The sequence below is a fragment of the Amphiprion ocellaris genome, chromosome 13, assembly GCF_022539595.1.
Source record: "Amphiprion ocellaris isolate individual 3 ecotype Okinawa chromosome 13, ASM2253959v1, whole genome shotgun sequence".
In the NCBI taxonomy this organism is placed as follows: Eukaryota; Metazoa; Chordata; class Actinopteri; family Pomacentridae; genus Amphiprion; species Amphiprion ocellaris.
This window is the reverse complement of record NC_072778.1, coordinates 18,278,634-18,303,205: the sequence shown is the minus strand read 5'-3', so window position 1 is coordinate 18,303,205 and position 24,572 is coordinate 18,278,634. Positions and strand designations below refer to the sequence as shown.

The 24,572-nt window shown below is 40.4% G+C and overlaps 1 protein-coding gene across 1 annotated transcript; it reads right to left on the bottom strand.

Moving 5' to 3' along the window:
- Positions 1-202: 202 nt before the first annotated feature.
- Positions 203-22,743, bottom strand: jakmip1 (janus kinase and microtubule interacting protein 1). The gene is made up of 23 exons (XM_023292844.3): positions 22,302-22,743; positions 15,079-15,385; positions 13,847-14,179; positions 13,225-13,386; positions 11,594-11,806; positions 10,903-11,016; positions 10,163-10,309; positions 9,731-9,901; positions 9,018-9,077; positions 7,603-7,731; positions 7,255-7,383; positions 7,023-7,106; positions 6,009-6,071; positions 5,491-5,589; positions 4,520-4,621; positions 4,000-4,053; positions 3,824-3,889; positions 3,529-3,597; positions 3,222-3,299; positions 1,922-2,131; positions 720-785; positions 451-527; positions 203-341 (listed from the first exon to the last, which is right to left on the bottom strand). The coding sequence occupies exons 2-22, from the start codon at positions 15,232-15,234 to the stop codon at positions 477-479; spliced, it is 2,556 nt and encodes an 851-aa protein (XP_023148612.2). The 5' UTR covers positions 15,235-15,385; positions 22,302-22,743; the 3' UTR covers positions 203-341; positions 451-476.
- Positions 22,744-24,572: the final 1,829 nt, after the last annotated feature.

The window sequence follows — 24,572 nt, the reverse complement described above, 5'->3', positions numbered from 1 at the left end:
TGGGCATTCCTTCGCTGAGGCTGTGGCTCCTCTCCCTTCAGTAAATCTCCCGATTCAGAGTTTTCTCAGTAAATCCATGTGTTTGCTTCTCACAGAGGAGTTAGGGTTTTATGTTCCAGGTCCAAGAACCACTATAGTAGATGTTACCTATAAATAAATCTCACTTTGATCTCATGTACATCTCGTAAATTATTAAATTTTCAAATATGCTTGCATTCCAGGTAAGGGTTTTCTGCAAAAGTGCGCATTTATCAAAAAGGCCATAAGGTTTTCGTGAACTGTCTACAAATGCATAAAAAACAATTGTTTCATCCTCGCTTTCCTCCACAGCACCTTAACACCTAAGGAAGAGGAAAACATTTTCAAATTCTTTCCTTATCATTATTACTGGTACTACCAGTACTATAACCAAGTTAAATACTGATATAATACAGTAGATATAGGCTCTACCTGATGTGGGTCCACAGTCATTTTCATTAAGGCCAAAGAATAAATGCTAAAGAGAAAAACAAAAAGAGGAACAAAAACTAAACGAACACAAGGGGTTTAATTAACAGGTGAGAAAAGAGAGAGAAGAAAATTGGTGTCAAAAGGTTTGTAAAATAGCCCAAAGCATCAGTACAGTAGATATAAACTCCCTCACATCCTCATCACATTTGCTATCGCAGTCATGACAGAGAGATTTCTTGGACAGAAACAATTTAAATCTGAATATGTACCTTTTCCTCTATTTCCTTTATTTGTCTCTTTTGCAAGTCAATCCTGTCCTCCAGCTCTCTTATTCTCTGAAACGCAAAGACAGAAGTGGTTAGCTTGAAACACAAAAGTAAAACCATTTGACTGAATCTCACACAATCATTCCTTCAAGTACAAAAACAAACAGATGTTTAACAGTTAATAAGATTGTGATCCAACTATTCCTGCATAAGGTCCGAATAATCTCCCGCCTTCCCATCATGCCCTCTGTCTCCATGGTAGCTGTGTTGAATAAGAATGAGCTGCTATGGCAACCAAAGAGCAGATTTAACTGAACTGTGGAATGGACTCTGTTTTGAGACTTTAAAGCTGAGCAGTCTGTTCACTGACTCTGATCATTGTATCTAACGTATTAGCTTAAACAGCTTTGCACTCTACAGAAAATATCTGTGACCTACTGTTACTACACACTGCAACTCTATATACTAGAGACACAATGACTGTTGCAAATATATGTTTGATGCTGAATGCTTCAAATAAACACAACTTTACATGAAAAATGCTGCTGAGGTCTTAAGTATATGGGAATGTGTGTAAATAAAAGTCGAGCTGTGAGCTAGAGGAAATAATTTTCTAAAGGTTTTTCTTTGATAAAATGGATAAAGTCTAACAGATATATGTCTGTGGACCTCTGAAACTATGTTTTGTTGCCTAATACATGAGATGCTCTTTTTTTATTTTTATCATTAGGTAGTTTAAACATATCAAGTTAGTGTATTTCATGAGCAGTTGATCAACAATGTGCTGTACGTCTTCGGTGGTTAGAGGTTACAGTGTTAGTGAGTTAGAGTACAACTGATTCAAATGAAGTTTAAGGTGCCGTGGTTGTTGATGTAGTCAATGAACAACATAGTGTACAAGCCATGGGTGTAAAACTACTGAGGGAGGGCTGCTGAGAGGAAGGATATTGAAAGAGTGGGGTATTCAGATCACAATGAAACACACACACATACTCACACAAAGCTAGTCATTCTGTCTCATCTTTCACTCCTCCACTTTCACATATGCACATACAGACACAGTTACAGGTTGCACGTACAGGGATACTGCATCTTTTTCATAGCACCAGAGGTCTGATGGGGTCAGAAGTTTCAGACAGGTACCAGGGTTCAGATTGAGGGCGGGCAGGACTCAACAACCTGACTGGGTTTGCTCTGAGCCTTACCTGCTGGGCCTGCTGTAGGAGCTCCATGCGCTCCTGTAAGATCTGACTGTCATACTGCCGGCTCTGCCGGAGAATCTGACGCCGCAGCTTGTCCACGGCTAGCCTCAGCTCCTCCCTCTGCCTGTCTGTCAGCGACTCGGCCACCGCCTGGCATGCCGGCTGCTCCTGCTGCAGAGCGCTATACAGCGTGGCTTCCAGCTCCTCGATCCTCTGCACAGCCAGCCACATATACACACATACAGGTACACACACACACACACACACACACACACACACACACACACACACACACACACACACACAGAGACGTGCACATGCGCATGCAGAAACACACACAAGCATGCACAAGCACACATATGGAGGCACACACGAACAGATATACATGTACACACACACACACACACACACACACACACACACACAGACACACAGCACTGTGACCATGGCAGATATGGGGAACACTGTTCCACTGTATATTGGGGGCAATTCAGGCTTGACCTTTACATGGTAACTGAACGTAATTAACAACACAATCTGCGCTAGTATTGTCATTCCCCACAAGGAGAATTCACAGTGACAGATCAAATACCATGTAAAAACCAAGATTTGGCCAAGACAATATCAAGTGGAACCAATAACACAAACCAACACCAAAACTGACCAAATAAAATGGTTAGAATTATATGGAGAGTGACCTAGGTGTTCATTTCTGTTTTGTAGGTACAGTCTATTTAAGTCAGTGGAAAGGGAGAATGTTTTGAAATATTTCATGCTAAACAAATCTGACATTAAAATTTTATTAAAATCACTTTGTCTAGAATTTTCTTCAACTTCCACTTAAACTGAGTCAAATGGGATATTTACAGATACATAGTTTCTTTATATTTTCTACTGTTCAAGAACCTAAATTGATGGTTTGCCTTCTTAGAAACTAAGAGATTTAGGCTAATAAACAAGCAGCCAAGTACCTCGGCCAATTCCGTGGCTAAAATCACTAATAATTTAGACTTCAGAGGTAAAAGATGCAGTATCCCAACACAATGTGACAAATTTTACCTTCATGGAGCATGTTGCATTCATGGTGTTTAATGGGCTTCCAAATGTTTATGTGTCATGCTGAAATGGCAATGTTGCACCCCTGCATTCCTGAGTCACTTTATCATGAGCCATTATGCTTTTTGCACAGTCCTGGTTAATATGTAAGCAATATAAATGATAGAATTTGGCCATCTTTAATTAAAAAAAGGCACAGATACTGCCGGTAACACCACGCTGTGTAATACTGCTCCAGGCTTCGTACCATATACGCCTGGTCCAAAGCCTGCTTCCTGTAGTCCAATTCCTCCTCAAGGAATCCTTTCTGTTTACTGAACAGCTCCTGCAACAAAGTGCATCAACAGTGAAATATAAAACACAGAATCCAAAATCAAAATAAGAAGGAGCCTATGAGGGTTTCAACAGCAGAAAAACACTAATATTAATATGCTTCTCCTGTAACTGTGGAAAATCACTAATATTTCACAGTGTTATAAAATGTCAGTTCAGAAATTCCAATGGAATATCAGATGAACAAATCCAAAGGTGGTGGTTCTGAATCGATTTTTCACCTTGTCATTTTCCAGGTCGATCATCTTCTGTGTGAGGGCAGCCTCTGTGCTATCTATCTGCTTCAACCACTGCAGACGGATTGGACAATGAGGAAGAAACAGAGAGGTGAGGGATTAACACCTTCTCTGAGGCTGTTATTTTCAGTTTTTGTATTTATCAAATTTACATTTACTTTCAACAAAAATGACTTAAATGCAGTAGCACCAGGTATTGGAATAAAGTGCTGTACAGTAGCAATGTGTGTCCACTGTGTGGCATTAAAAACACAGTGTGCCAGAGAGGCTTTTCACTCACCTTTTCACACAGTGAGATCACCGTCCCTGCTTGGATCACAGCTACCTGCTCCTCATTTCTGAGATTCTAAAGAAAATACAATGTAAACATAGATTTTTCAGATGTTATAAGACTGAATAATATTAAAAAGGGAGATGCTGGAGATTGTGTTAATCCAACACAATGTTCAAACTCACTCCGTTATCCCCTAGAATATCCAGCTTCTTCATCAGCTCAGGAATAATTACATCCTGCACAGAAGTCAAAATCAGGACATCAAGGAGTGGAGCTAAGGAGCTACCTGGGACATCCACCCTCACAACCAACAGTGATGCTATTCATGAAGCTATTCATTGTGAGTTATGCACGTGTTCACTGACCTGGAGTTATATACTAATCCTACTGTTATTGAAACTGTAATCTTATTGATTAAAAAGCAAAACTTGGAACAACGATTACATAGCTTTAAAAAAAAATCAGTTCCAGTTTTACATTAAACAAGCTTATGTATCTCCATGGTATACTTTTACAGTCATGCCTGAATAGGCAAATAATAGAAGTGATGAAAAAGATTTGACTATTTGATGTAAAGCATGTTTTGCCACAGAGGAAAAATAAAATGAAAAAGACATCTCTTTCTGTGCCACCTCATTTTGAGTAATGGTCTCATCCCCGCCAGTCCTATACACTGTCTGTTTTTTATGAGTGTGTGTTCACCTTGACTCCCTCCTGGTGGCAGTAGATCTGCAGGGCACTGCTACTGTTCTCCGGAAACGCAGACATGTGGAGATTGAGGGCAGGAGATCTGCGCTCCCTTTCCTACAGGAGTAAACACACCATGCTATCAGACAAGGTAACAACATGTATGTAAGTTCTACAGTAATGTAATAAGTCATCATGCCATTAAAGGTGGTGGGAAGTGAAAGGGAAAATATGAATAAATGTAAATGACTGTCAAAGTGAAATGGGAGTGAATGAGGGATTTACTTACATGACACTGAAAACATTGTCAGGATCTGCTAAAATGAGGGAGGTGAAAACTCAGATTCAAAAGTGACAAACAAACCAAACCAATAGGGACACATGCTAAAAGTCGCAACTAAGGATTTGATCCACCATTTTGCCTTTATGGACATAAAACCGCAGCATAAACAGATGTAGAGTTGATTGATATGAATGACTGGTGATGCTATTATCATTACTACTGGTGAATATCTTTAAATGTTTCATTACATATTATAGTATAAATAGTATGTGTATCATTAACTCTAATATCTAATATAACCAATACCAACAGAAAATTCTGTCCTCAATTTTCCATTAACTTTTACCATATGCAAAATGTAAACAAGAAGTAGGATGTGCATGCAAAAATGAGACACAATATGAACAAAGATGGGAATGAATAGTGAATTTAAATATATTTTTATTCAAGTAAAAATTAAATTCTTTTCAACAACAACATTCATTCATTAAAAAATATTCCAGTTCAGTGAAAGGATATGCACACAGCTGCCATGCAAAACAAGGAAACACAGATGCATACAGTGAAGAACTAAAAAGTGTGTTGGATGGTATGTATGTCGGTCTGTCTGTCTAGTGAGTCACTGTATGTAAGTTTTGCGTCTGGAGCTGAGACTGTTGTTGTCGCCTCCTGGCGACAGTTTGATGTTGGTACAGTCTCTTACTTCCAGTTCCAGCACCCTGAATTCCAGCAGCTCATTCTGGTCCCGAGCATCCTGAACCTCAGCCTGTAGCCGCGACTCCGTTTGCTGCAACGCACACATCTACAGACACAAACACAGAGTATTGACCTGCACCTCAAGGTGGCATTAAACATTCATACCCATACTTATACTGGTCTACTGCTCAGTTACTAATTTACATATTACATATCAACAGTTTCCTTTGGGATTATTAAAATCTTATCATTTTTCAATTTTAGCCACAATTTTATCTGGGCAATTTATGTGGCTGCTTATGTTTAGACAAAATGTAATTTGGCTTCTTTGTTAAAATTAAGAGGGATTTCGTGAAAACCAGGTTGACATTTCTGAAAGTTAGTCTAACAAAGTATAGTTTCAATATTGTTACTGAAACCTGGGTACTGAGTTACAGCTAGCAAAGAAGAAATCAGGCCTAGTTGGCAAAAAACAACATGGATACTAGATCTTGATGTATGCGAGTCTGGGATAATATAATCTACCTTCTCGTGCAATTCCTGGTTAGTCCTGAGCAAGTACTGCTTCTCCTCCACCCATTTTGAATCCTGTCATAACAACCAAACACAACATCAGCAAGAAATGACACTGGCAGGAACAGGAGAGGAAAGAATGGATCCCCAATGACAGGGTCTAATAAACAAAGCTGTTAGCAACACAACCAGTCAACCCAAAACCTACTGCTCAGTGACAATCTCCTTCAATTCCAAATGACACATGCAAATGTAACACAGACACAAAAAGACGGAAACGTAGTGGCAGCAGCACAAGTTTATTGATCCAGAGAATTGAAGTCAACTCCTGAGATAACAGAGGCAGAAAACATGCATTCACAGTCAACAAGAGTTCACAGCAACAGGAGGAACAGAAGGCAATCTGAGGTGAAAAATAGCAGAGCAGCAAATAATAGAATAACAGAGGTGGAACAGGCAACATGCAGTAACACATAGAAAAACTTCACATTAAACTATACTAGGAGTAGTGACAAGAAGTCAGCTTTATACTTTAAGTTTTCCTGGTGACATTCAGTAAAGGTAAGAATCAAGATTTTTAATGTCTTTTACTGTACTTAGTTTAGACAGTGTGCCTTGATTTGGCTTAGTTCTCAGATTGAAATGTTTAGGGGTGACTTTTGAACATATTAAATAATAAAAAAAAATCAACTTGAAATGTGTATTTTCATATTTAGAAAGATATTAAGATATTTCTACATAAAATCTTATATATTAATCACAACTAACAGGAATCAAAGAGGGTTAATCCTCTCCACTGTGGTCAGCAGCACAGAAAGACCCAACAACAGTAAGGACAGAGGACGAAGCAGAGCATGCAGGCACAGATCTGTGACATCACACGTGCAGGAAGTGACATCACAGGATTCTGCGGCAGACTTGGTCAGCATAGCGCCAGCCCAGTAGTAGAGCAGCCAGACAGACATGCAGGAGGGCCAGTGAGAGCAGGACCAGTGAGCTCCTGTCCCCATCCCTCGTCTTTATTACCTGCCCCCTCTCAGCCAGCGCCTTCTCCAGATCAACAATCTTGGCCTGGCAGCTGTTGAGCTCCACCTGAAGCTGCTCACGTGTCTGTGGGAGGGAAAACCAGCCATCAGGGTCTTTAATTATACAGGTGGTCCGAAAATGTGAATTCTAAATATCTTCTCAACTTGGAACTTATGGTTAATTCTTAAGTTAGACTAAACAGTGTTTTGAAAGCAAGGAGGCAAATACAAACCCTGGCTTCCCTCTCAGCATCTAGTGAGCCCCCGGTCTGTTCTTGTAGGAGGGCGTAGGCCCGCTGAAGAGCCTGGTACTCTCTGGTGAGCTGACGGAAACGAAGCTCTGACTCCTCACGGGAAACACTCTGTGGTGTCAAAGGGGGACAGGGTCAAACTAAAACAGAAACCTTCACATTTTTTTATTCATTACACCATCTCTTAATCTGTAAGTTATTTTTGAACTACCTGTCTTGCTTCTTTTTCAATCAGTTTTCACAACATTTACAGAGCACATCATTAAGCTACTATAACAATGAATGGTGAAGCTTAAATTATTTCTCAGTGTAGACAAAGAATTTTCCTACCTCTTCCAAATCCTCCTCTGGAGTGGCAGGCGTCCGGTCGGTGAGGTCAGTGTTATAGGAGGTCAGAGAGGAGGTCTCAGAATCTATCGACTCCTCATCAAATCCAAAATATGTCTCCACAACATGCCTCTGCAGAGAAGAGTAGAGAGAAGAAAAACATATGTTAATTTAACCCTTTAAAATCTAAAAATGTATGTTGCCCACCCTATAGAAAGTCAGATGGAAAACTAACTTGTCTACAATCATATCACACCTGTTTTCAGATAAAGAAACTAAAATGGAGTATAACTCCACCTAATGTAGCATATCTGCTTATAGTAATATCTTCACCAATTTGTCAAAACCAGCAAATTGGATCAAGACCCTGCATGTTTGTTTACTTCCTGTCTGCTATTAACTTTTCCCAATGAGCCCTTACCATCATGTTTATAAGTCATCTCCTGGCAACCAGAAAAATAAAGGCACACTAGAGCACACAGGCAAATGAAGGAAGAGAAATAGAGGATAAGGAGGATATATTCAGTCATGTTGCCACGAGATCGAAAACACGAACACTAAACTAAAAGAATCTCCTCAGTATCCATATATCATATCTTAGACTACACCAGCCAATCTGTGGAAACACTGCAGGGCTTCAGTAATGTCCAAAAAGCTCAATTTCTTTCTTTCGCACTCCCACACAAAATAGAAAACCAGACAATAAAGCTTGCGGTTACAATAAAACTCCTACGAAAAAAACATAAGGCCAGCTTCTGGGTTCTGTCTCTCAGTTTTTCTTCTGCTTTAAATTCCTAAAAAGAGAGGCAAAATTCCAGGTGCAGGTCCAAAAGCCAAGCAGCTGTGCCCAACCCTGTATGAAACTTGCCATACTAACAAAGTGGTTCCAGCAGGAGAGGAGGGAGAAGATATATGTCATGCATCTACAAACTCCTCCTCCTAGCAACATCACAGACTCTAATATGTCCCTGATGTATTATCCCAAACATGCAAACTCAAACTAACACACACACACGTATCACAGCAATTTTTTTCCAGCACTACTGCCTCATCCAATTAGATGCCTTTGCCCTCTTTATTCACACACAAGGAAGCAGAGACAAAGTCATGCTGCTGCACACAGACTGCAATATTTGTCGTATGTATATAAACTGTTCTGCAGTGACATTAAATACACTCGGAACATAAATCAACAACAGAGAAAAGAAATAATTTTCAACTAGCTGTGGGAATGGTTCATGCAGGAGTTGTATGCATGCTCAGCTTGATGCTCCCAGCTGTCATTACTGTCCCCTGAGCCCAATTAAACACACACAACTAAAAAGAGTACTCAAGAATCAGTCAACCACAGACAGGGTAGTTGCTTAGTTACACACCACTGGATTAGCAGCTGTTATAAAACACTCATAGATGCTTACTTTTGACAGCTTGAGAGGTTTCCTCCTGTTCTTCTTGCTCATCACCAATCGGTCACGTTCCTGAAGACAAACACATAGCAGATGAACATCTTAAATTGTTCTCTAGCAAGACCACTCGCACATCTGACATTTTGACAGGTCTCCGTGGGCAGAGAATTCATATAGATCGGTAATGACATGAGCTGCCATCAGAATATAATGTTTGATACAGCATTGACAATTTAGATAATTTCAACAAAATTTTAAGGTCAAGTTAAAACCTGAGTGTGCTGACAACTGAAATTGAGTAGTAAGCAGCAAACAATGCAATAGGAATAAGGCTCTAAATAATGGGAATTAGCAGCTTGTTATTAGTTAGACTGTCATGGGTAAAGAATAGTGTAATAGTCCTGTCACATGGCATGACAACATTTAGTCAAAGGAAATATCAATAAAATTACTGCGCATGTGCTATATATAAATTTATGGTAAATGTTTTGAAAAATCTATTGAGAATTTGTTAATGGATAATACAATGGATTGGAATGTCTATAATTATCCTTGGAAAATGTCATAATATTGATACATACTGTCCTATACATATAAAAACTTTACCATATGACAATGTTAATCATTTGGTAACAACTTTGCTCATAATGGCCATCAAGAGATGTTAAAGAGTCACCACAGCACAAACAGCAAAGCAAAAGTAGTGGTTTGATTGAAATCCTGACCTGCATGAGCTCGTCAATGACGCCACGTTGCTCAGCGACCTGCAGCTTGAGGAACTCCACTTCCTGTTCCTCGTGGGCGTGGCTCAGGTCGGTGAGCGAGCTGGGCCGTTTCAGCTGGGGCTGAATGGATTGCTGCTGTGAGGGCGTCCGAGAGGAGGAAGCTTTTTCCTTCTGATGGTGGGAAAAAGGAGATAGAGACCAAATTATATGTCATGCTTTCTCTCAAACAGCCAGCAGAGGTCCTGTTTCCTTTTTGATGAAGGCCTGAATGAGAATTAAAATTCCATGATGAAATCCCTCTTTCATACTGAATACAGCAAAATATCTTTTTTTTCCTTCTAGTATTTGATTTTTATTTTGTCTTAGGTCAATAACCAGGTAAAAGTGAAAAACAACAGAAAGTAAAGGACAACACTTTTGTGGGCACCTTACCATCTCAGCATTTTCACGGCTCAGGTTCTTGAGTTTCTCCTCCATGCGCTGCAGTGTTTGCAGGAGGTCATCATTTTTCTTGGACAGCCGCTTGTTCTTCTCAAACATGGGCTTCATCTGGCTCTCTGCCTCTCGCACCCGCTTCAACTGAACAAAGGAAGGAAACGGAGGGGAAACATGTAATCTTAAGGGTCCCATATTGTGCTCTTCTTCAGCAAATTAATCCAAGTCTGACATGCCCCCATTGTGTGTCTTTCACGTTTTCATCTCAAAATATTGCAAAGATGGTTAATTTCACCATAACTGTATAACCCCTGATTTTAGAACTGTTCTAAAGAGGCTGTTTTGATCTGAAAACCAATGAGCTGCTGCTGCTGCTCCCGCTCCCTGTAAATCATAGTTTGAGCTGGACGACGGTTGGTTAGTTAGGTATTGCAAAGCACCTGGTTTAAATTCTAACTCGCTTGTAGAGCTGGGAGGCTGACTAATTTTGGGGGGTCTAGAGGAATGGCAGAAATCTTTATATTTTGTCAGCTTATATTTTACACTTCTAAGGTTATGACAACCACAAAACACAATAAAAGATTTTCTCTGTCACTTCTAGTGACAGAATCTTCAGGTTGAGTAGGATCATTGTCTTAATGCACATTGTGTGTATATTTGTACTATGCAGTGTGTGTGCGTGCATTTGCATGCCAATAATCACTGCATATATGTACTTCTACATGTGTGTTCCTCACTAGTTCATTCCTCTCATCAGCCAGCAATGCATTTCTGTCCTCCAGTTTCCTGATGACTGAGTGGAGCTCCGCAATCTTCAGCTGGAACCTCCTCATGTCACGCTCTTCCACCTCCTGTTGAACAGCAGGGAGAGGAGAGGAGGAGGCAGACAAAAACTGAAAAAGGGAGAACATGCAGGCAGGCAGGCAGGCAGGTAATGGAGATGGATAGGAAAGAGGAGGTCATGAGATGAAGGATGAGCTGGTATTTCAGTGCGAATGTGCATGTAAAGTAGAAAGAAAGTGTGCACCTTATGGCTTATGATATCCCTTAGTGTGTAATAACTATTCAGTGATTAAAAGAAAGTCAGAGAGGGAGAAATTAATTTTTTTCTGTGTGGCACCCAGTGCCAGTGATCGCTTTAGTTTCATTTCAATTTTAGAGGATTTTTGCCCCTTCAAAAATCATGGCTGAAAACACCTAACATTTTTCATTTTGGTATGAAAAACATATAAAATATAGATAATATTAGAAAAATATATTTGTCATTTAAATCACCAGTAACAAAAATATCAGCTTTCAAAAAATGCAAGTCAAAACATATAATTTTCATATCTGTAATTTGACTTTATGCACGTAGTGTGTGCATTTCAGCTCTTGTGTGTTTCCAAGTGTATGAGTGCATTCAGGCACAAGCATAGATGTGTGTACCTGGTTGTTGAGCAGGTCTGGGTTGTCCCCCAGCCCAGGCACCACTTCTCTCTTGGGGCTGCCATGGTTGTGTCTCTCAGCCTCTCGTACCTGACCCAGCTGCTCATCCAGGGCTTCCTTTTGTAGCTGAAGCTTTTGAGTATAGCCAGCCTGCAACCCCAGCTCCCTTTCCAGAGCACACACCACCCGGTCCTTTGCCTTCAACTCATCCATCTACAGTGGGATGGTATAAACAGTGAGTGAATCACACAGGGAGATATTTCTGAGATCAAGCTGGAGAAAACATCCAATTTTGTTTTTGAAATTAAGAAAAAGTGTAATTCAATTTGATTATTTTACCAATTTTACAAGTAATGTGTGAGTGTCCAGTTTATATGAAGTAAAATGTTATTCTGTGCATTTTATTTATAAATATTTTGCAACAGCTTCTATATTAATTTCCTACACCATTTACACCTTCACGCTAACAAGCTGTTTGCTCTGAAGGCCAGAAGCAGAATTGGAGACTAACAGTGCTGATTAATTGACGTAGCTTTGTTGTTGCTCTGCATTCACACAACTGCTTCTGACAATTTATACTTCCCTCCCTATTTTGTTCTTTAATACCAGTATTTCCTGCACTCCCATCAATCAGCTCTGCTTTACTCTTTCACCTTCCCTGCTCACACATTCCTTTACAGTAACAATACCAGCTATTGTAGCCCTGCTGTATGTAATGGGGTTAATAAGTAACTGCACCTGGTATACAGACATTTATTTTTGTAGATAAGCACCACATGGTGAAGTTAAAGCCAAGACAGACACTGGAGCAATTAGCTTCTAACCCTCATACAACATTAGCGAGATAAGCGTTGAGGTGGAGCTAAACTTCACCAGCAGGAAAACAGATGTCAGTGGATGAGAATTGAATTCAAATGTGGTCAGAAGAGACACAGACTATGACAATAACAGCTGCTGGGTCTGTCAAGCTAACCTGTCACAGGAGTAAAGGATCATTGGGCAGGTTTGTCTTTTCAATGCAGTGATAAGACCTTCTCATTTTGTACTTCAACTTCAATTACTTTAGTTGATATTTTACTCTCCAACAAGGATCTGTGAGAGAAGTACGCATGGTATTTATTTTTAAGGCCACAGAAAATATATTTTCTCAAGAAACTTCTTGGCAGTGGAATCTTACATAAAGTAAACCTTCTCTAACCAAGTGTCAGTGTGTGTTTGCACGAGTCAAGTCTTTAAATTGGTTTTTAGCTCATTTTGCCAGGACTTTCTAATCAAATCACATCCACAAGTTTGTGATGAGGCAGATTAGCTCAGTTTTTAGTGTTAAATACTAATAGCAAAATGTGTGACTGTTTCATATTTGATCAAGAATGTTTCAAATTATTACTGAATATCAGACAGTACGGGAATGTCAATACTGCAAATACAAATTTGTTAACTACCGTGCCAAGGTAAATACAGTTAATAAGATTCCGTTGTGCAACTTCTAGGCAATATCAGAGTCACCGGCAAATATTCCTGCAACAGTCTTCTTCCATGTATTTCCATTAGACTAGTTTCATTAATAGCGTTTATCTCAAGACAGGTAAGTAGTGTCTGTACTGTGTCTTCTAAACTTCATGTGGTCTCACCAGCCGGCGGATGTCTCTCTCACAGTCTCGTTTAATACGATGCACTTCATCCTGGTGCTGTTGGTAGGCTGTACGGAGATCAGCTGCTTTGGCTTTATCAGCTTGGAGAGCAGTTGCTAGTGCCTCCTCAGCCTGCTTCCTAGCCATTTTCTGCTCCTGAATCTATAAAAAAAAAACAAAAAAAACGCCCCCACACACGATAGTATTAATACACTCAAAAACAAAAACAACAAAGACACTGATAATCGTGCATTTATAAACATTTGTCTTATGTTGTAATGATAGATGCCCTGTTTGTCTGGGAAGGCTACAGTGAAACAATAGCTTGGCAGCAGGCTTTTCCACCCTGCTTCCTGTTTTTCAACAGCAAATTGACAAAGGTGTACACAGTCACACATGAACACAGACACACACATTCACTCGCATAATGGTTTTAGAATGTCAGCTTTCCTTGAAAAAGTGTCTTTATCTTAACAGCACAGAGCTCCTTAAGAAAATATCCAGACCTCCATACTCTTTCTACAGTTTTGTGAAGTTACACAATGCCCATTACAATTGACAATGTACATAGGTACTAGAGCACTTGTAAGTTTTCCACAATCTACAACATAATAAAACCTACTTCCTGCTGTAGCTTTAGTCTCTCCCCATCGAACGCTCTCCTGGCCTCCTCCCGAGCTTCTCCCAGAAGAGCATTTTTGAGTTTGTCAGCTGCTCCATCTCTCAGTGCATTTACAAGCCCCTGGAGCCTCTGCACCTCGGTATCCCGGATCTTGATGGCCCGGGCCAGCTCGACATCATGCTGCCGCGCCAGGGTCTCACGGGCAGCCGCTATCTCCCGTAGTTTTTCTTCATGGAGTTTGGCACGCAGGTCGGTGAGTGCTACGGCATGTTTGTGTTGCTCAAGCTCCCGAGCCTGACGCTGCTCCTGGAGCCGCTCACGGAGTTTACATGCCTGGGAAAAGGATATAATAGAGGGTAACACTGCTGTCAAGCTGGCATCCCTATATCAGCATCAGTACTTCACAATGTTCAGCCATTTGTTCAGACTTTGAGCTGCAGACTTAATTTACAAGTTTTTTTGCCCAGGTAGCCTAAAACAAAATGGAACAGCTATAAAGTTGTGATGTATTCTCCAACTGGGAGCAGGAGATGCTCAGTAAACAACGCTCAGCTGTTTTTTTAATGCAGCATAAAAAGTGAATTTAATTCCATGCATTTAATTGCAATTTATGGATCTGAAAGATGTTTTGAGTGTGCCTTGCATTATTAAGATCTGAACTTCAGTACTGTTACTGCCATTTTCCAAATGCAACCATAAAGGGTACAAAGAAGAGCACAGAGAGGTGTTTTGTGTTTGAATCATAAGACACAAGGGGATGCAAACTGTTCTGACGACTTTTCCAAATATGTACATTGTGAGAAGGAAAGGCCGAACAGCCACTGAATAAATAAAATGCTGACTGGCTATATGGTGTACAGTAATGGAAATGTGTGCATCACTAAGTCTTAAACTGCATTGCTAATGAGAAACTGGAAAAAAGCTGATGTTACTTAGTGAAAATCCAACTAAAGGAGCTGGCATATCATTGTATTTACATAGGTAAAAGGTAATACTATGTACAATTACTGTTACAGCTCCTTTATAGATATTACTTGTTACAAGCGTGCTTGTGTTGAACATTAGTTCTAAGTCTGTGAACCTACATGAATATGTAAAAAAAATCTAAATAATTATTTAAAATGGGTCATTATCTCCTTCTGTTGTGACCACACATAGGGCACAACCTCTATACCATCATGCTTTTGTATAGAAGTCCTCTACTCCTTCCTCGTCCTCTCCCTCCCGCTCACCTTGCCACGCTCCTGCTGGAGCTCAATTTGGATGTCCATAAGTTTGCTCCTCAGCTCCTCATTGGTGGCCTGCATCGAATCAGCCATCACCTCCGATTTCTCCGGCTTCCTTCCCTTCTTTGCGGGTTGGGCCGATGGGGGTGTAGTTGATGACATAGCACTCCAGCCGCCCAATCAGGACGGACATAGAGTGCAGGTTGTGGCGTAGTGGAGGAGAGTCAGTTACTGCTCCTCCTCCCCTTAAGGCCCTGCATCATCATCAAGTCGTTGAAAAGTCTACATCGTTGCTAGAGGCTGCTGAGAGTTTCTGTTTGAGAAAGATAGCCAGGCAAGCAGAAAGAAAAAGAAAAGATGGAAAAAGGGTGAGTCAGTGTTAAAAACTAGGTTAGACAAAACTACTCTGTACAATACTCTGTGCACAAGGCACATGACGCACTATAGCCAGGGGAAAACAGACTATTCTGGGGACCAACATTTACACTCTCCTCTGTCGGCCTTTTCTGCCTAACCTGCACACTGGCCATTTATCATCATCCTATTGGAGTCCCTCGGCTGTACTTAAAAGGCTCCATAGTGCATGAAAATGTGTCTGGCCACCGCTGTTACGATCCCCAGCCTCTAGCATCACACTGGACCCTTCTTTCACTCTACAAACTAATAAATCCCACAATTAGTTTGATACTCTTGAAATTGCTTTATCCAGAGATCTGATAATCTTCTCTTGTCTAGAGTAAACTAATTACATATCAGCACTCCTTGGGAGCCACAGAGAAATATCCTAAATTTGACTTAAAAGTATTTACTTTATTATTTCCTTCTTGTTCATGTCTGGTTTTCCTATTGCATTCTTTTGGTCCTTGCACCTTCTCATCATGAAACAAATTACAGTTTAAAACAGACATCTAACTGATTTTGTCTTGCCTGTAGACCAGCTGAATATAAACAGCAGCTGTCTGCCTTACTGTCATTCAATCCTTCCACAACATCCATCAGTGCACTAGAGTTGCAAAATTTTTCTTCACCTCTACCTTCTAAACATATTGGGCATACCAGTATGTCCAGTATGGTAACTAAAACTACTTCTTTATTTATGAGAGTCACAATATAAAACAGAGAAAACCATAAAATCCAACCAAATTTGGGAGGCTAAAAGAGGAATGTTTAGCTCGAAAAATCTATGATTCACTAATCAAAATTGTTGGCATTTACTGCCTCAGGCAAGGCTGTAAAGAAACAAAGACAAAGGGATTTAAATTAATGATTAACTTGTCTCGACTCCTTTTTACCAGCTGAGAAGAGGCTTTGGCTATGTAAGCAGCTATTTATTTGCACATTTTGTTGTAGATGCCTTACAATGACACACATTCGCTGAGCTGAAAATGGACTCCTCTAATCTCTTCTTGGAGTGGTTTGTAACCCAGTAACCTTCCAGTCTTTCTGCTGACTATTAAATAAATAATGCAACGATGAGGGAGCTGAAGCATTAAAATCACAGGCACCTCCGTCTTTTTCTACCAGACACATTGCCAAACATTCATACAACACACACAGATGGCAGAAATAGTTACCAAGGCAACACTTGCTCTCAAAAACTCTATTCCTCTAACAGCAAAGGATGATGGGAAGGAGAAGTCTCATGGTGGACACGAAACACACACTGAGACAGTATACACACACACAGTTGCACTGTATAAGGGCTGTGCATTTGTAAAACACATACTTGACTCTGTTATCTGGTCCAGTCTGTGAGCCGAGGTTGACTGAGAGAAAGAGATGCTTTGAAGCTGGAGGGCAACGAGGCTTTTTTTCCACATTAATTTTTACGCAGCATTCACAGTCAGATGCTGGGAACCAATGGGGATGGGAGGCGACAAGAATGAAAGGAAGATGGAGGATGATTAAGCCTAGAAGAGAGAGAGGCAGACAAGAGGAAAGAGCAAACCTCTACCAGAGAAACCAATCTCTCCTCTTACATTCCCTAACCTCCATCTCTCCACTCCCACTTGCTGGCATGGTGATGTTACTGATCTCACTCCCATTCACAGAGACAGAAAGAGAGGGGGAGAGAGGAAGATCATTCACACACAGAGCACTGACACAAGCACACATTCTCCGAGCCTTCAGCTGAACAGCTAGGGACAGATACAGCTGACACACATTCACACAGGCACCAAAATATCTCTACGCGTATTCACACTGGGAACAAACACCTGTTTGTTTACAGTAGGCCAACAGACTCAGACTACAAGGATGTGTTGTGGAATTTTCACATACAATTCACAAGAACAAAAAATGTTTTCCAACCTGCCAATGTTTTTAGTGTGTTTATGCATGTCTGTGCCTTTATGGGAGACCAGGTGTACCCAAGCTGAAATGGCTGAGAGGCATGACGGATGGTTTCAGTGGTTTTCCTTACTAAGGTATGGGGGCGTGGATGCTCATCCTACAACATCTGGATGTAACGCTCTTCCTCAGTGCTCTGATGCATGTGAATCCCTTTTTTCATTCCCTTTTTTTTATCTGTCTTAGTACCACTAGCATAACTATTTTTATGGCATTAATGTAATAAAAAAAAAACTGGGATGTTCAACTTTATGATTATTACAGTGGATAATTTGTGGTGCTGTTACACAATGAGATCTTATTGCTATTTAACACACTATGATATAAATGGAATATAAATGTTTACATTACACATGAAACTAACATGTGTGTACAGGCACAAAGACATCAACTACCTACAGTCCCTTTCTGAAACCACATGTTCCCAAGCTGGTAGCCAGGCACTAAATCTCAAAGTTTATAGTTCATTGAAAACCAGGAATGTTACATGGGAAACTGGAACATTTTATAGGGGCACCGAGAAGCTAACAAGCACCTTTAATGTTCACAGACGCAAACAAAAGCCACACAGGTCATAGACTTTAAATTATCTCATCCACTCAAAGCATAAAGTTAGTTCAGCTTATATTCTGCTGCAAAGTGGAAGAAAAACCTTTCAACACAACTGACTTCAAAACTGACAGCCTGGTCTTTAACATTGCCTATATATAGCTGGTATAATCCCACGTTCATAACTAAAAAAGAAAAAAAAACAGTGTGACTCACTACATCAAACACATGTCATATTTTGCAAGTTATATAAATTGAATAAAACACCAACAACAGTGCACCTCCAAGGCCTTTTTAAATGCAGTCAATGTTGCACTGAGAGGATCAACCTTAACAGTGGAGTTATTTCATTTGGTTGTGACAGCAAGAAAGAAGTGTTGATGAAATGCTGCAGCTCAGTTTCACAATTAAGATAACTACTGCACAAGAAATGAACTTGAGAAAAAAAGGCCAAGAACAAAATGTATCCATCGGCATCAATACAGTATAAGAACATAAACTGCTTCATTGTGTATCCAAGCTACCACCTGCCTAACATGGCTTTACCTTGTAATCTTGATCTTTTCACACCAGGCTGAAAACAGCATGACAAACATATAGGTAGTTTCGTAACTGCCTGAGGAAATCCCTCTTTACTCTGTGTTGCGGCAGTGCATTGCGATGGGTGTTTCTGGGTTTTACCATTTAGATTGAAATTCACTGTAAATGTAAGATGTGAAAATATTTATTTCTTGGTGCAAACATTTACTGTTCTAAACATTGGAAGTGATGTGTACAGCTTAGTGGACAATGGTCTAACATTCTTAAAGCAGGTGCTTAAAGTAAACTACTTTAACAGCTGGGAACTGTTTTCACCATTTGAAACAAGAGGCCTTTAAAAAAAAGTCCATCTACTAGTTGGAAATAAAATTTTCCATCATTTGTCTTTCTGTGAGTTTGTAGCACACTTCAGAAGCGTAGACATTACAATAGGTACATTTTTCCACTTTATGTCATCCCAGTTAGCTTAATCTAACCCCAAGATTATTGTTTCAATTAATGAACTGGTAGCTTGTTCTGTAAGTAACAAAATAGTGAGAAATTCTCATAATAATTTGTGAAAAACATTTTTGTTTTTGTGGTTCAACCCACAGTTCAAAGCTTGAATATATGTCACATATTGTAATGCAGTTTAGCAGAGGGGGAAGCATCAGTTCTTCAAAGGCCTTTCAGTTCTGCTAATAGTTCATTATTAATGTCAGGTCTTGTTTAATTGCATAATTGCTTTATTGTGTTTTAATTGTGTCTTCCTATAGAATGCTATTTATTGCCTGCTTCTGTGCAACCTAATTTATCAGACCTCATAATTTCTTTTAGGTGTATTTAAATGAAGACATATTTAAAATTAATCATGCGATTTTAAATAAGTACTTCCAGTGCAATAAATTAGTTTTCAGGTTTTACAACATGACCATAATACATTTTCACTAACTGGATACAAAAAAATAAATCAGTAAATCCTGCAATAGTTTAATTGATGGAATTAATTAAATCTAACAGTTTCTTATTGTTATTAAAAATGCATAATCAAGCACTTTAACAGCTAACTTTTAACTTCAGGAGACATGTGAGGTTGACAAATGCATTTGCAATGGTCACAAGCTTGCTACACAATTACAGATGGATCTCTTCAAAGCCAGCCAAACACAGACCACACACACTCACACAGTGTCAAATATTAACTAGACTTTTGTGAGACATAAAGGCCCAATAAAATCATAGGCAAATGGGAGCTCAAACAAAGACTTCTTACTTCGCTGGCTTCATAAAAATCAACAGTGAGGGTGTCAACTGGCTGATTTATATACTTTCTTTACATTGCACATTTGTTACAACACCTGGGCTTACACACAGGCACACAAACACACCATCCCGTTGCAGTCATATCAGCATCAGTAGTGTAGACTGTCAGAAGTGGTCTGGCCACACTCCAGACATCTCTCCACAGCCAAAACACACACACTCAGCAGTCTAGAGGTACATTTAAGACACTATAAGATCCCATTGAGAGCCTGAGTAACCCATGCAAACGCAACACTAGGGGAGCATATGACCTAAAAACTACTCCGCCCGCAGAATGACTACAAGTTACTGACCCCAATGACTAGTCAACCCAAACAGATAAACAAAAAATGTCTCTCTGGCTCTGTGTCTCTGTTACACATGCATGGTATTGCTTCTTTTTTTCTTTTTTTTTTGCTCAGGCTGTAATCTATGGTACCTATTAATGTGTCAATAAGGTCATTCCAGTTATTCATTGCTGGAGGAATTGTGTGTTTTCAGCGTGTGCATGTGCATCTGTGTGTGTGCATTTGCATGCATGGGTGCATATGTGCTTATGTTAGCAGTGATAGCATCATCCCCATACCCTAGAGAGACATGGTAGCATAGTCAGGATAAGCTTGTATATCTTAACGTAGGGTTTACGAGAAAGGTACAGTAGTGGAGCAAAGTGAGAGTCATACATATGAGGTTAATGCTTCGCTGGGATTATTCTGGTAGCAGCCTGTCACTCAGTGCATTATGCTGAGGAAGCCACTGGTATGGAGGGAAAGATAGGATTATGAATGAAGAATAAGCCGTGCAAATTAAGTTAGGGAGAGGAGAGTGTAGAAAGGCTGGAGTGAGGGAAAAAGAGGGGGGTAATGTGACATATATTGGAGTCTCAATATTAGATGCTACAGCTCAGTTAGCTCAAATAACAGAAAAGACTGCGAAAGGGTGAGGTCAACTTGATAAATACAGTGTTAAATAAACTTTAAAATTGATTATAAATGTCTTTTATTTGTTTATAAAGCTATATGTGGATTGGCACCTGAGTACATTTCAGAACTTCTCTTCCCCTGCTGCATATCTAGGCCTCTTAGAGCCTCAGAAAAACTGCTTTTAACAGTTACTTGTGGAGGCTCCTGTCTTTGCAGTAGCAGCTTCAAGGCTTTTGAATAGCTTTCCTCTTGCAATCACATGCTCCTTTTCAGTGATATTTTAGAGAAAAATCTCAAAATGGGCATGTTTTTACTGACTTTTAGTTGCTCTTTGTGATCTTAACAATGAAGTATGTTACATTTGTTAAATTTTAGTAATTGATCTGTGTTGTTATCCTGGTTATTCTAGCTTGAAGTATTTTATATCAATCATATTTTGTTTTATAAGTTGATTTTAGAATGTCTGTATCTTGTCTTGCTTTATTTGCACATATTTTGTCACCTTGGGTTGTCTTAAAACGTCCTATCTAAACAAATTTAATCTGATTAGTTTTGATATAATCATAAATGACCAGTGACCCTATCAACATGTGAAAATAATTACAGCCTTGTTCCTGTACAAGCCCCCTGTCTGGGGCACAGTTAACAGCCAGCACACACAAGGAGCACCACAGGATGCATCATAGTATTTGATGAAACAGACGTGAATGTGTAACACATGTTGGCTGTCCACTGGGGCAGAATTACGAGCCTCCAGAGCCGCCTGCAACAGCAACAGACAGACAGGAGTCCCTGCCGGTTAAACACAGTGGACAGGCAGACAACATGCATGGCAGAGAGGGCTGGTATGGTTTAAGGGAATATGCTGCTTAATGCGATATGGCCAGCTCTCTAATGAGCTGTCAAACAGGAGATTAAAGGGCATAGTGCTGCTAGAAGGAGCGCGTTTACACTGCTGACAGCCTGTTTGTCCGGCTTGCCAACCACACCCCACGGCGACATGCGAGGGGCTGCTGCAGCATCCTCCTCCAGCCACAGAGGACGGCTGTCCTTGCACCCAGGCTGCACACTCTCGTGTGCTGGCTGTTTCAGTGCGAAACCACCGCCGAGTAGCATTTCCACTGTGGTGCGGTGGTGCGACCGCAGCCTAACGTGGTCCATATTTCTGCAGGGGCCACCCTCGTCATGAGTGGAAGAGGAGGGCAAAGCTCGATTAAACAGCTAAGATAAGGAGGAGAGTAAACAGTTTAATGGTGATCGTTCGTGTCGTTATCATCACGCTTCATGCTTCCTCTTTGCTAGCTGGCAGACACGGCCCCTGTCACACGGGTTCAGCATGCAGCCAAAACACCACATCCACATCCCTCTGCGGGTCCCTAAGAGGCTTGGCAGCTACTGTGTTCAGCCCGAACTCACATCACAGCCAGAAACGATGAAGCCCAGCCGGCGGCTCTCTGTCCGTCACCGCACTGCTAGCTAACGAAACACGGATGTCGGGTGTGTGTGTCACGGCAGCTACCCGCCTGTCAGGCTACAAAAATGTGTTGCCCAGAAGTTGTGTTCGCGTTTAAGAGCGGACAAAGTTACCTGAAATGGAGGTGCGGTGTTCACAAGTGGCCTGATGTAGGAGGGTCGCTGCCTGGTGCTGCTTCACATCCAGGAAAGGGAGGCTGGGCGTCGATGTGGGCAGCCGAATTTAACTCACCTCAGACGGCGAGGAGCTCCGCTAACTACCGCCGTCGTGAGCAACTTTACTCCTCAGACGTTAGCACACCCTATCCGGCAGCAGCGGCTCGTTTCATTTCACGGTCTCCTCCAGCACCTCGAGCCTCCTCCTCCTGCTCTCGCGCCGCACGCTGACATCTTCCTCCACGCGCGCGCGCGCTCACACACACAGAAACGTCCGAGTACACGCGCTACGTCATCCGCTCCTACCGCCTACATTTCATCCACATGAGTGGACGAGAAATAAATAAATAAGTAACGGAGGGATTCGGTGCCAGAGTCGACGTGAACGTGGGAAGTAAAAAAAAAAAAAAAAAAAGAGAAGAAGCCGGGTGGGCGTCGCCGGTAAGCGTGATAGAAGCGCGACACCTGACTGCGTGTTCAAGAATGACACCGCGCGCGGTTAATGCGTGGACACGCAGCCGGTGCGGGAGAGACGTACGTCATCAGGGTTGAACCGCGGCATAGACTGAAACCACACCAATACTCACCTATAAAAATAAAATTAAAATTAAAAACAAATATCAAAAAGCAACACGATCTTTTCTTCACAAACAAATGCTTCTACCACGGACACTCAACTGATAAAACATTTTAATTAAATTAGATTGGAGTGTAATTACAAAGACAATGAAAGCCAGTGTGGCGTCCAACCAGTAGTGCAGTAAACGTTGAACAATGATCAATTTAATGACTTTTTTTAACCTAAAAAGAGCGTTCTTGCCAAAGAGAAAACAGATTACTCTGCAGTTAATCATGAATCATGAAAAGTACTAAATGTAAAATGATTGTATTCACCCCTTTAATGTGACTCGCCTAATTCAACACAGGTGCAGACAGTTGGTGCTGAAAGTCACAAAATCAGTGAAATGAAGATCATCTCAGTGTGACGAAAAAGTGTCTTAAATGATTGTAGGTATAAAGACACCTATATCTGGAAGGTCCAGTCACTAGTGAATCAGTACTCCTGGTTATAACAACACCATGAAGACAAAAGAAAACTCCAAGCAACTCTCTAAGTAAGGGGATGGATGCAAGGAAATTTCCATGACACTGAGAATTCCTTTCAGTACAATTACATTTATCATCAGGAAATGAAAGGACTATGGTACATTCATAAATCTGCCTAGAACAGACCATCCTCAAAAACTGAGTGCCAAGAAAGAGACTAGTGAGCGAGGCCACCAAGACACCTATGACTCCTATGAAGGAGTTACAAGCTTCAGTGGCTGAGATGTTAGAGACATTATAGATTACATGCATAGCAATATAATACAGTCTCAGTAAATTTTTTGCCTCTTTGTTACTCCAAAATAGTATTCTGTGTTTCTGATGCTATTCCCACTACAACAAAAATGCTTTTCAAAAATGTTTCAAATATTCAAGCTTTGCTCCTCTTGCAGCTGGTGCACCAATAGAAAAACATCTTCTCTGTTGTCTAAAAATAGAATAATGCTGTTTTGTGCACTCCTTAAAAATTCTGAGTCTGCTTGTCTATGTCAGCCCCAAAAACCTTATTTTATTAGATTTGCTGAAGCTTTTTCAAACAGAGTGATATTGATTTGTCCTTTTTTTTCTCATTTTGGTAAAGTACGAGGCATTAAACAGAAAGTTAACTCCTGGTAAAGCAGTCAAATGTTCCATTAGACTTCCCAAGCGGTTGAACACTGAGCAAATGCACTGTCTATACTCAGAATCATAGTGCAAGGACTATGAGTCAACAGATTTAGTAAAGTTATAGTGTTGTAGAGCTAGATTCAGTGCTTTAAAGGTAAATATGCATTGCATAGACATAGATTTATTGCATGTAAATATTTATTGCATAATTTTTAATTTGCAAACTGAAATTCTCTCATGATTTATTATAGAAATCTTTACTTAGAGTCTGTGTATGTTGTGTATTGTAAACCAAATTCCTATAAAATCTAAATGGTTTCACCGTCAGCACTGTAATATTTTGAAGACACTGAACTGAAACAATACAATGTCCTGACTGCTCCTTGTGTTGTTTTTTACTGGACAACTTTCATTTCTAATGTTTGCCTGTTTGGACATCACCCCTACAAATACACAAGTAATAAAGTGAAAGAGGTTTTCTTTAAATCGATTCACAGCCACTATCTTGCAAAACTT

What these genes read in the sequence shown, in the direction of transcription:
- jakmip1 (XM_023292844.3), bottom strand. Translation starts at nt 15,234, where the DNA reads ATGTCATCAACTACACCCCCATCGGCCCAACCCGCAAAGAAGGGAAGG. An exon ending in CTGATGAGAGGAATGAACTA is followed by an intron (nt 10,310 to 10,902) that starts GTGAGGAACACA and finishes TCCTTTGTTCAG; the next exon opens with TTGAAGCGGGTGCGAGAGGC. An exon ending in CGCTGGCTGAGAGGGGGCAG is followed by an intron (nt 6,072 to 7,022) that starts GTAATAAAGACG and finishes TTGTTATGACAG; the next exon opens with GATTCAAAATGGGTGGAGGA.